Raw genomic sequence first — 13,438 nt, 5'->3', positions numbered from 1 at the left:
CACAACAAGGGAAAAGTCACTACTCACGGTGTCTATTGCTAGCTTCCAGCTTTCTGCTGCTTCTCTTTCAGGTAGTGACGAAACGCGTTCTGTAGTGCTGTTTGTTCGCGTTCGGATACGGTAGAAACATGATGTCACAATATGTCGACCGTCATAGAAGGGGATTCACAGGATTCCCGTGGTTATGTAGATAAATGTCTCATTCTAAGGTAATTAAAACATTACGGTTATTTAAGTATTTTCTTTATACACCACTGAAAACATTATGGATGTCATACTGCATTTCTGTTAATAGATACTCAACTTTTTTACACATTGATTGCACCTTTGGTTGACGTATTTGAATGATAAAGTGGCGCCCGTTTTCTTAGTTGCACTACATTCCAATCGGCACCAGAGGGCAGCAGCGGCTGTAATAATACTCACAGCGTTGCGGTGAAGAAGACTGCATGTAAGGTTGAATAATCAACAGTGTTATGTACATATGACCTTTTATAATAAACAATATCAGATCGGTTCGTCTTTTTCATGAGGTATGGTTTTTAGGCTGGTGCACTAACACTTCGTTGCTGTGTTCAAACAGGACGCCCTTGTCGCGTGTATATAATATCCAGAGGACGTTACAGTCTGTCAGATTGTGAAGTTATGGCACATCCAGCACATGTATCAGTGGTTAGGTCTTTATATAAGAGAATCCTGTTACTGCACCGCTTCCTGCCCATAGACCTGCGGGCTCTGGGGGATCAGTATGTGAAAGATGAATTCAGAAGGAACAAGTCTGCATCAGGAGAAGAGGTCACACGCTTCATGACAGAATGGACGGTAAGAGCAGCTGTGAGCTTAGCACTTGACTGCAGAGAAAGCAAATACTCATTAAAAATAATAATAATTACATGACAGTGCTTGAATGTAAATTCCCCTTATTCTTTTTCACCCTCATCCTTTTAGTATGTGTTGTCAGCGTCAAGTGTTGTTGTAAAATGGAAACGAATTGATGTTTACAAGAGATGTTGCCAAATCTTAAGCTATTTAAAGGGATAGTTCACCTATACTCGCCCTCACGATGTTCCAAACCTGTGTATGAGTTTATTTCTTCTGTTGAACACAAAAGAAGATATTTGGAAGAATGTTGTTAATCTAACCATTGACGTCCATATTAGGGCAAAAAATGGAAGTCATTAGCTACCGTCAACTGTTTGATTACCAATATTCTTCCAAATATCTTCTTTTGTGTTCGACATAAGAAACTAAATGGCAACTTTTTCTTTTCTTTTTTTGGGGTGAACTATCCCTTTAATTAGTCCGGCTTTGCTGAAACATTCCACATGATGGCAGCACCTTCCTGAAGTGTCTATCATCATGAAAACAATGGAATTCATCCATAACCCCATAACTAACAAATCCTTTTCTGCCAGGGAGCACAGCTGTTTCGTGACACCATCTGTGGACATTAATTACACTTGAATCTAGCATCTCTTTGATGAGACCTGCTTCTTTAATTTTAGGTGCCACTTATGAGAGCTCTGACGCCATGCTCGTCTGAAATGTTCCATGACAAATCCAAAGATCGAATTCAACGCATGAACTCCATTTAAACATGCAGCAGCATGCATTCAAGCAGCAATAATCCAGATCTTCTTTTATTCTAAGCCTGGATATTGGAGTTGATTTTTGAGCTGTCAAACTTCACAAGATGTATTGCACTTCTAGTATGGTTCTGGTATAGCTCGTGGTTGTGGACAAAGCTCTTACTGCATTTTCACAGTCATGCAGTATGATTTTCTGAGAACTCGATGTTCTGGACTGGCTTTGACAGAAACAGAACTTTAAGAGGGTAAAAATCTCACATTTGCAGGTAATGAGAGTCACTCTGTCCTTGAACAGAAGGACACGTACATGTCCTTCCAAAATGACTGTCCTGAAAAAATTAGTCTAGCCCTTTGCAACTTTTCACGAATGCACATACACAGTTATAAAAAAATACGGTAAACACAGAAAATGTAATAAAATACGCAGAGTAAACCTTTAAGGGATAATTCACCCCAAAAAGAAAATGCTGTCATTATTTACTCACCCTCACGTCATTCCAAACCTGTGTTTGCAAAATGCCATACATCAGCTTGGTTTTGGGAAAAGACTGAAATTTAAGTTATTGTTCATTGATAATATTCCCCTCCAGTGAACTGTTTTAAGTTTGTGACTGGATGATTGAGTGAATTTTAAAATGCTGATATTTTACTCACCCCCATGTCATCCAAGATGTCCATGTCATTCCTTTTTCCGTCGAAAATAAATGACGGTTTTTGATGAAAACATTCCAGGATTTTTCTCCATATAATGGACTTCAGTGGGAACCAAACGGTTCAAGGTCCAAAAGACAGTTTCAGTGCAAACTGCAAATTGTTCAAAGGGCTTTAAATGATTCCAGACGATGAATAAGGGTCTTATCAAGCGAAACGATCGCTCATTAAAAAAAATAAAGTTTAAGTTTTATAAGCTCAAATGCTCGCCTTGCTCTGTTATGTGATGCATGTTCGTGACTCTCCTGTTCGAACTCATTCATCAAAATGAACGAATCTTTTTCAATTCGTTCATTTCATTCGTTGACCGAACCAAATGACACGAAAAAAGATTTGCGAACGCGCATCACAGAACAGAGCAAGGTGAGCTTTTGAGCTTATAAAACTTGAACTTTGTTTTTTTTTTTAATTAGCGATGATTTCGCTTGATAAGACCCTTATTCATTGTCTGGAATCGTTTAAAGCCCTTTGAACAGTTTGCACTGAAACTCTCTTTTGGACCTTGAACTGTTTGGTTCCCATTGAAAAATCCTGGAATGTTTTCATCAAAAACCTTAATTTCTTTTCGACTGAAAAAAGAATGACATGGACATCTTGGATGACATGGGGGTGAGTAAATTATCAGCAAAAGTTTTTTTTAAATTTTTTTTTTTAAAGTGAACTACTCCTTTAAACTCGAGTACAGATAATTCAGACCATTTTTGTGAACTGGATAAAGAACAATTTATTCATTTATTTATGACACTTTTAAAGTAAGCGGTTTCTTTGTCATTTTGACGGCCCGTTCACTTTTAGTATAATGATAATATTGCCTGTATATTTCTCAGAAATTCACTGTTAGTGTTGCATGGGAGAAAGTCAATTATACAGGTGTGGAATAACATAAGCCTGAGTAAATGTGGACCGAATTTTCATTTGTGGGTGAACTTAACTCACAAGTGATTCCAGTAGAGTTTGATATTAGTATGTTACTAAGCAAACCATGTGATAATTGTAAAAGGAATAATAATGGGTAAACTGTATTGGCTTTGAGTTCACTCGCAGCGAGGGAAAACATAGTTTGTGCCGATCACAATGTGCTTTTGTGGTTGCATCGAGCATGAAACCCTTTAAATTCAATTTACAGTTTATGAAATACAGTTTCCAATCTCCACTGTAAAACCTGGGTCCAGAATCAATTCTGTACATTATAGAAATATGCCTATGTTGCCTTAAAGGGATAGTTCACCCCCCCCCCCCCCCCAAAAAAAAAAAATCCCAAAAAACCTGCATGAGTTTCTTTCTTCTGTTAAACACAAAATATGATGTTTTAAAGTGCCCCTATTATGGTATTTTTATAGTTTTTCAGGTTTACATGCATCAACGGTCAGAAAACTGTTTTGTTTTCTCATTTGCACGACACCACATTTTTAATGATTCTCAAATGACTCGTCAGAACTAACCCTTTAAAGGTAATCTCAACCCAAAAATGAAGGTCGTGTCATCATTTACTCACCCTCATGACATTCTAAACGAATGTGACTTGCTTTCTTTTGGGGGAACATATAGAAACACATTTTGAGAAATATCTAATTTGTTTGTTTGGAAATACAGTAGATGCCAATGGGCTTCAATGCTGTTTGGTTTCCAATGGTTTTCCAAATATCTTTTGTGTTCGCAAGAAGAAAGTAAGTCATACTGGTCAAGGTAGGCATCTCACTATTTTACAACAGAGCAGTAGTGCTTCACACTCGCACACAATATGAGTGTGAAGGAGGAGTCCACTCTATGAGTCTGTGTGTGCTTAAGATCCCCACTCGCTCATTAGGAGGTGAGTGAATCACTGTGGGGGTCTCAGTTTTCAAAGCACTGCTAAAAAAAACAAAAAAACAATGAGGAAGGGTGGGGGAGCCAGGAACAGACGTAGAGCGAGCCTCCAAATGTGATTAGGAGCACTGAGTGTTCACTTTAATCCAGTTACATCAGAGGGCCCAGGGGGCTTCTCATCGCCTAATAAATCGACCGCATTGCAACAGACAAGCTTTCCCTGAGGAATGAAAGAAAAGGAGAATGTGAATGAGTGAAAAGTGTGTGCATTGTTGTTTTTATATATGGGTTTGCCGTTTTTGCCTGGTTGATGATAAATCTGGCATTTTATAGACCAACATGGCATCATGACTTTCAAGTCAAGTGGCGTGTTATCTATACGCATTTTCAGCTATCCACGTGCATAACGTGCATGCCGTTAAAGGATTACTTTACCCAAAAATGAAAATTAAGTCATTAATTACTCACCCCCATGCTGTACCAACCCCGTAAGACCTTCGTTCATCTTCAGAACACAAATGAAGATATTTTTGATTAAATTTGAGAGGTGGATCACAGCTACATAGGCTCCTAAAGGATTGAAACTAAATGATTGAAGGCCCAGAAAGTCATTGAAGAAAATGTTTAAATATTCCAGTGGCTCAAGTTTAAGTTTATCAAGCGACGAGAATACTTTTTGTGCGAAAAACAAACAAAAATAACGACTTTATTCGACTATTACTTTTCTTCCTTCTGGGCCTGAGACGAGAGTTCAAGAGATTTCCACGACGCATGCTCGAAGATCGAAATTCTCGCGCATGCGTCGTGGAAATCTCTTGAACTCTCGTCTCAGGCTTACAAGGAATAGTCGAATAAAGTCGCTATTTTTGTTTTGTTTTACGCACAAAAAGTATTCTCATCGCTTAATTTTTCAATTAAGAAAGTGGCTTTTCTTTCTTGTTTTTCCCTTAACTGTAGCAGTCCGAGGTGGGTCTAAATAAGTCTGACTTCTTCCCACTCCGTTTCGTGCAATTGACTGATTTATGTTGTCAAAAATCAAATGCTTCTTTTTGCCTTTGCTGCATGTCACTATATGGCTCGAAATAAAATGAATTAATTCATTTATCTTGAGCTTGAATGGTTTAAAATCGCTTGAATGTTTAAACTGGTGCCTGGTCTGCACGGATCACACATCAACTACGATCCCTACTTGACGTCACGATATTGATGCTAGAACGATATATTGTGCAGCCCTAAGTTGGATCTTAGTTTTATGGAAACTTCAGAAAACTTTTTCAACTCTAAAACGCTTACATTTGAGATTTTGCTTGATGTAAATTGGAGCCGTGAGCCATTAAATGTATACTCCACTTTTTTTTTTTGGAAATAGGCTCATTTTACAACTCCCCCAGAGTTAAACAGTTGAGTTTTACCGTTTTCCAATCCATTCAGACGATTTTCTTATAATTAGAAGAATATCAGTAACCAGACAGCTTCTGGTCTCATTGACTTCCATCGTATATACATTTTTTCCTACTATGGAAGTCAATGAGACCAAAAACTGTCTGGCTACTGATATTCTTCTAAATATCAGAAAATTGGCTGAATGGATTCGAAAACGGTAAAACTCAACTGTTTAACTCTGGGGGAGTTGTAAAATTAGCCTATTTCCAAAAAAAGTGGAGTATCCCTTTAACCCCAGGTTGCTTCCAGGGGATTCTCTCTGTAATTATTATATGTCACTTTGGATAAAAGCATCTCTTAAATGACTACTGACTTAACTGTGAATCCATTGGTATCTCAGCGTCACGTTTCAAAGCTGTACTGTGCATACAAAGTAGTGGTCATAGTTCTAATCTATTTATCAGTATAGATCTTTAAAGTTCTGTGCCCTTGGGAAAGTCAGGCTTTTCCAGACAAACATAAAACGGGTTGCCTGATTACGTCAATGCGATGGGATGTGAGGTGTTTATATTCAGAAGGTGAGCTTCGCCAAAAAGCTTGCCATTCAGAATGCCCACATCCCTTCCATTCTTAAAATATTACTCTTTGGCAAATGTTCAATCTAATTACATTATGTAGAGGAGGAAGCTTCTCGGACAAATGGGCTTTTGCTTCCAAAATTGAATTGCGTCCAAATTCCAAGATGTTGGGAGAGTGAATGAGAGTTCTTAATGGTTTTGTTTTCAGTGTGTTTTTCTGAATGAGTCTGCCTGTAATGTCGTGTAGGTTTGATCGTAAGCAGTCATGACAGACGTGAAGGACAAGTTTCAATTAAGACTGAAGCTCATATGATAGAATCATCAGTATGGTGTAAATATGTTTAGTTCTTCTCTGGGACTCTGTGTACTAAAGGATAATGCAGGATCGTATTTAACAATTATGGTTCTGATTCCAATTAAAAATTGTCTTAGTACTTTTGTGGATGACCAACCCACAATAATCCTACTACGAAAATAATGTTTTAGTAACTATCAAGGGATTGTTTTAATAATTAAAATACTTAATAGAACAAAATCTATTATGATCGTCTGTCTTTTGCACATTATGGACAATCAGTACAGATATCTTAGTGTCATGAGTACACACAACCAGTGTTGTGCAAGTTACTTCCAAACTGTAATACATTAGGTATTACTTGTTACTGTTATTTAAAAGTAATTCATTACCTTACAATATTACTGTCTCAGAATTGTAATGCATTACATTACTCATGTATTACTTTTGAGTTACTTTCACCAAAATAACTAAGTAGAACTTAACTTTGGGGCTGTAACGATATGCAATATGAAACCGAAATCGCGATTCGCCACATCCACAAACCTACAGAATCGCGACACACCTCTTCCAACTCCCAGCGTTATTCTCCTTACCGTCCATATCCAATGCTGCCTTATCTTTAAATTAGGCTATTAGTATTATTTGAAGTTAACATTATAAAATACGTAGACCTACACCACAAAACTAGTTGAGGATAAATTATTTAAAATTGGGGAAGTCCAGCATTATGGACATGACATTTGCGGTCAAAACTTGAAATAAAAATTCTCAGAAAATACATGTATTGAAACGTATATAGGCTACTTCCTTAAAGGACTCCAGGCATTAGACAAATATCAATCTATGTTTTATTTTTAATATTAGGGAAAAGACACACATTCATGCGTGACAAAAAAATAGGAGGCAAAATATATTTTTTGTAATTCTGTTAATTACACTGCGCAAATCGGACGAGGAAGGGTTGGCTCTTCAGTCTCCATAGAACTTAAAATATTCATTTTATTTTAGTTTTCGTGTTTGGAAAACTACAATGGAAACAAACTACAAGGAAAAAACAATGTTACAGACGCGACCGCTCTGAACTGGCACTAAAAGACTGCTTTAAAACTTTCACATAGTCTGTTGCCTTTCAGAAGTAAAAGCAGACAATACACTGTAATACAACTGTAATACAAGCCTCACTGAACATGTAACGAGTAAAATATTACTGAAAATTGATTAGTAATGCCTTACACTACTGCGTTACAGCAAAAAGTAATATGTTACTGTAATGTATTACTTTTGTAATGCGTTACTCCCAACACTGCACACAACACACTTTATTTATTTACTTATTTAGAATCAGACACGACTTGAAGGTGTTTTGCTGTTCAGTGAGAGAGGGAATTGCTAAGACTGAATCAAATCAAGTATTTTTGAGCTACTTCTTTCAACAAATGTACACTCTAAAAATGCTGGGTTGTTTTAACCCAATTTTGGGTCAAAAATGGACAAACTCAAACATTGGGTTTAAAAATTAAATTTAAAAATGTAACCCAATTGCTGGGTTTGTCTATATTTGACCCAAAATTGGGTTAAAACAACCCAGCATTTTTTAAAGTGTATTGGACTGCACTGGTCATCATGCTCTACTGCGGTTCTGTACATTCAGTAAGAAACTTGAAGTGTTTTGTACATGGCAGCAGAACAATGTAGACCTTGATACAAATGAAAGTAGTTTGGTTGCAGTATTTTTTTTTTTTTAATGGAATTGAGTATGATCTGACAACTCTACCAAGGATGCACTACCAGGAGCCAGAAAATGTTGACATAATATAACTTTGTTCTTTACTTGGTTACCAGAAAAGAAACCTGCACCTCAAATATGTGTTTTAAGCCCAATTTTACTAGCAAACTGAGGAGCATTGGCTTTGTAAAACTTGTAGAGACTTTGGACCTTCGTACAGGTGGTAATCGCTGATATAGAGGGAGTGATTTACGTGGGCTTAGAGAGAGCAGAAGACATTGACCTCCATTAGACCTTAGTGGATACCTCGCAACCCCGTGACCTGCATTTCATCTTGTGAATTGCAATCAATGAATCTCCAACAAAGAGAAATAAATAATTCTGTCACAGTCTGTTATAGTAAATCAATAGCTCTCTATAGCCTACAATTCATTTCTTAAAGGGGATACTCCACCTGTTTTCCATATTAAACTATGTTATTCCCTTAACTAAGACGAGTTGATGCATACCTCTCTCGTCAATCGCGAGACACTTTGATAGCACTTAACTAGCCCAGTTCAATAGGTGTCAAGCAGAGAAGCGACCAAACACCTCCATGTTTTCCCTATTTAAATCACGAGTAGTGTAACTCGACCTAGGACGAGGACACAAAATAAAACATTGCGCTTTTTCTAAGTGTGTAAAATGGATAATTATATTGTACGTACCACAGCAAGTGCTTGGGAGCACTTCGACTCGGCGCAGTAATATCATCACTCGTGAAAAGTTTTCCGCCATACAATATAGTTATTGTATCTGTTATACAATATATATGTAGAGAGGGAGGTATGCATCAACTCGTCTTAGTTAAGGGAATAACATAGTTTAAATGAAAAAAAAACAAAAAAAGAAACGGTGGAGTATCCCTTTAATTGTGCCTTTGTGTCAAATCAATACAAGAACCAATAGCAGGCACACAAGTGTTAAAGGGATAGTTCACTTTGAAATTAATTTTTGATATGTTTTAGCTTACCTCAAGGGCATCCAAGATGTAGATGTCTTTGTTTTCACAGTATTTTCAATTTGACATTTTTCGGTCAAACCGTTGTTGTCTGTCAGTCGTATAATGCAGGTTTAGGGGGTCCATGAGAAGTCCAAATTAAACATGATTTAATGACTCGTAAATGTAAGTACACATTGATGGCCTAAGACACGAAACGAGCGGTTTGTGTGAGAAAACCAACAGTATTTATATCGTTTTTACCTCGTGCTACCACAGCCGTTGGACATGATTCAGTTGGACATAGGTTACAAGAGGTAAAAACGATATAAATACCTTTTGTTTTCTCACATAAATCGCTCGTTTCATGTCTTAGGCCATCAATGTGTACTTACATTCACGAGTCATTAAATCATGTTTAATTTTGACTTCTCTGTGCATTCTCTTTGACGTGGACCCCTTAAACCTGCATTATATGACTGATAGACAACAACGGTTTGATCCAAAAATGACTGTGGGAACAAAGACACCTACATCTTGGATGCCCTTGAGGTAAGATAAAACATATCAAAAATTAATTTCAAAGTGAACTATCCCTTTAAGGTTTTAGTTAAGTCAGAAAATTTCTAAAGTAACTAAAAAAATATAAAGGTGCTTATGTTTTTTTAATGTATCCATCTTATTTTCTGTGCAGAACTACAAAGACACCCTACAGACGCAGGTGCTGGAAGCGGCGGCAAACAAGAAGGTGGTATTTGGCGCTGATTTATCAGAAGATAAACTCAAAGACTTTCAAGAAGAGCAGGTGGGGCAGCTTTACGAGCTTATGCTTGAGTCCACAAAACCCAACCGGCAGTTTAATATTCAAGAGGAGGGAACGCCAAAGTAACAGCATCTGAAGGGAAAAGAAGAGGAAGCCTCCTGACGGTTCATAGTTTGACTTATTATAAAATATTGTTGTACATAGCCAAGTCTGATAAATACATTAAACTGCTACAAAGAGCTACTAATACGTGTCTCATATTTTTAAAAGCAAAACCACATTCTGTGTGATAGATTGTCACTTAATTGGACAGGTAGTGAAATTAAAGCATGCACAGCATTTAATGGTCATTTTCAATTATTTACATTAGAGCCAGACCGATATTATCGGCAGATATTTGGCATTTTCCAAACTATCGGTATCGGCAGTTATAATGGCCGATAAATGAATATTTCAAAAATAAAATAAAAACGGACGAAACACGCTTGAACCATTTCATGAGAGTTGGAGTTGTATAGTTTGTCAACCAGAGGGCACTCTACACCAACCCTGTTGGCAACAATCATTGAGTTGTTCACATAAATTGCTTGAATAGCAATGAAAAGATCATCTCCATCAGTTCTCTTTGTGTCAAAATTTGTGCAATTTGCAGTGACATTATCCATTACTAAATTATAGCTTATCATAGACTAGCTAACCACAAAGCTAGCTAATGCAACTCCCATCAGTCTGTTCTGTTGAGACAATAAAAAGAAACAAGTTTCTTTTTAAATTGCATTAGCATATTATTTTAGTTAAAATTCATAAATAACTACAAATAACTAATGTTAGGGAAATCTGTTTATGTTGTGTTGCGCGTTTCTGAAAAAAAAAATAATAATAATAAATATCGGCCGATATATCGGAATATCATATTTTAAAACCCAAAAATATTTGTATCGGTATCGGCCTTCAAAATCCTTTATCGGTCAGGCTCTAATTGACATGATGTGAACGATATCTTGCAGCTAAAAAGAGGGAATGGTGTTGTTTCTGTGAACAGCACATTTGTGTATGTACCGAAAAAAGTTGTTCTGGTAATTTTAAAAAGATAAAAAAAAAAAAAGTAATTCTCCAGACACTCTTTTCCTTCATTACAGATGAAAAAAGCCCAAATCAATAATGCTTCTCTCGCTCTCTGAATCATTAGATTGTCTGAAAAATAATACCTCATTAGACTTAGACAGTATCCACACTTTCACCGTAGAGCTGCACAAAAAGCTTCGGCACTGTCAGCTAGCATCAGCTGATTGGTCGTGAGATATTTTCCCCCATGTTGAACTTTACCAAATACTGCTCTAGATTAGAAGACAAGCATCTTTAGTCAAGTAAGAAAACCAATTTACTTGACACTGAACACTAAAATCAATGGTTTGTGAAGAAATCAGTATTCATGTGAGAGCATAGAGTCTCAATACAAATAATGGCAAGGAATGGTCCAAAGTGTTTTGAATAGAGGCGTTTAAGCGGAGGTAGGTGGTTTGTTTTGTTGCACTTCAGCATGACTCCCTTAACACGCAGATTCATTTCTGAATGCCACTTCAATCACAAAACAAACTGTACTGACACAATACAGCTCCTATAAAGTGTGCACGAGCCATAAACTGATCTCCCACAACAAAAATGTTGCGCCACATAAATCTTTTTTTTTCTCTTATGTTATTATAGTCATGATCTTTTAAAAGTGTTTTTCTTTTTATTCTAATGCGGACTTCAAGTTAGTGTCATGGGTGGAATAAAACATGCTAACTGCACCACACCGCTCCATGAGGACAAACACTAGAGCCTTTGTGCTGTCATGTTAGAAGGGCATGACTCTGGATCAAATGGCTTCTGACAAGAGAGAAATCGAACGCGTTTCCTCAGGGATTATGAGAAGACTTGGAAGTAATCTCTATACTTTTCGTCTCAGAACACAGAGAGAAAGTGATAAAATGGCAAAGAAAAGCTGAACAAAAGATGGGAAAGGACAGAAATCAACGGGCAGAGACTTTGCACACACACTGTAAAATAAATTGATGGTTTAACTTAAAAAATTAAGTAACCTTGTTGCCTTAATTTTAAGTTCTTTAAACTGGAAAAAGTGAGTTAATTCAATGAAGAAGATTGATTTAAGCATCAGAAACTCAAAATATTATGTTATCTGAACTACATAAATTAAGTTGATTTGACAAAAGCAAAAAATGTTGTGATTACAAATCATGAAACAATTTTTTTTACAGTGATAAAGTATAAAGTATGTTTTCCAACAAAATACTTTTGCAGTATATCTATCTACTTCAATTCAATGTTACTTGTCATTTCTCTTTCATCTCTTTCCGAGGAAAAATACAATTTTAAAATAAGTAAAAACCCTGCACTGAAAATATATTGTTACGTTATTTGAGGCCCATGGTACATATTTTGTGTTTCTAAAGTTAAATATCAGGAAAGATTACCCAAAAGTCCTTGTTTTAGCTTTGAAGACAAGGGTAGTAATTACTTCTTGTGTAACGTATCATCATTGGCTTAAGTGACAAGGAGCCTATTGTGTGCTGAACTATAACGTTTATACAGTGTGTAATTAGCATAAAACCTTGATTGAGGCCAAACCTTACAGGGGGGAATCGTAGACGTTATGGGCATGACTCTCAATGTGGAATATTTGTGAGGTTTAAATGAGTCAACAACTATAAAATGAAGCAGCAGAAAGGATATACGCAGAGCCAATAGAAAGTTTCCAGGTTATCATCAGGGTGCTGAAATGAAGACATCAGACAGGGTGCCTCAGGCAATTCAATCTTATGTGTTGACACATTGCATTATTCATAACATAAAAACACGGTTTTATTCAAACAAACCCAGCCCATCGCAAACAATTTGGCACAATATATGCAGATGATTTTGTTAATGTAGATTGACACACAGATATAATGGAATTGAAATATTTTTTTTTTTAAATAAGAGATAAATAACATAATGTCATAACATATGTCTAAATATAAATTATGAAATCTCAAAAGTCAAGTCAAGTCACCTTCATTTAAATAGCGCTTTTGACAATACAGACTGTTTCAAAGAGGCTTTACAGTGATTATATGAAATTAAAGTAACAGAGATTGTTTTGAATAAGGTTAGTCCATCTAAAGTTAGTTTTGATTGATTCACTTCTGTTGCAAAGATCATTATTTATTAAAGATGCAGTCAGGCCCCCAATAGGGCTTGCCGGCTACCAAATTAACATTCAGCAGGTGGATTCTGGAGGCATTTTCCTGGTCCCGAGGGGGCTGTCTGCCCTCGCCTCTGCCAATAAACGGCTTTTTTTAATCTTCATGGACACCACAATGATTTCCCTCATGTGTTAATATTTTTCCTTGTTGTAATGTATGATTTCCAAAAATAAAAACTCAAAGTGAGCGTTGTGCACCTGCTAGATTATGGCCAAGCATGCACGCTTAAAATAGCATTATGAATATGAACAATGCGCTATACTGACTTTAGACTAGTTTTTTTTAAACTAGTCTTACACACCTCCTTTTTGCGCCGACTCGCAAAGGGGGGCCATAAAACGTTAGACGGACTTAGAA

The 13,438-nt window shown here is 36.6% G+C and overlaps 2 protein-coding genes across 5 annotated transcripts in view; one reads left to right on the top strand and one right to left on the bottom strand.

Moving 5' to 3' along the window:
* Positions 1–13,438, bottom strand: part of c1galt1a (core 1 synthase, glycoprotein-N-acetylgalactosamine 3-beta-galactosyltransferase 1a) — a 56,368-nt gene that overhangs the window by 8,322 nt on the left and 34,608 nt on the right. The gene's annotated exons all lie outside the window — the stretch shown is intronic.
* On the top strand, positions 400–10,080 carry sdhaf3 (succinate dehydrogenase complex assembly factor 3). Of its 3 annotated transcripts, none has more exons than XM_039680759.2 (3): positions 400–451; positions 584–822; positions 9,765–10,080. In XM_039680759.2, exons 2-3 carry the CDS (start codon positions 646–648, stop codon positions 9,957–9,959), a joined length of 372 nt encoding a protein of 123 aa, XP_039536693.1. In that variant the 5' UTR covers positions 400–451; positions 584–645; the 3' UTR covers positions 9,960–10,080. The 3 variants fall into 3 exon arrangements, with proteins under 3 accessions (XP_039536693.1, XP_039536694.1, XP_039536695.1); XM_039680760.2 differs by having other exon boundaries at positions 433–478; XM_039680761.2 differs by having other exon boundaries at positions 435–456.

Source organism: Pimephales promelas, chromosome 18 (genome assembly GCF_988280905.1).
Source record: "Pimephales promelas chromosome 18, fPimPro1.hap1.1, whole genome shotgun sequence".
NCBI classification, from domain to species: Eukaryota; Metazoa; Chordata; class Actinopteri; order Cypriniformes; family Leuciscidae; genus Pimephales; species Pimephales promelas.
The sequence above is the reverse complement of the archived record's forward strand: the minus strand, read 5'-3'. Positions and strand labels throughout refer to the sequence as shown.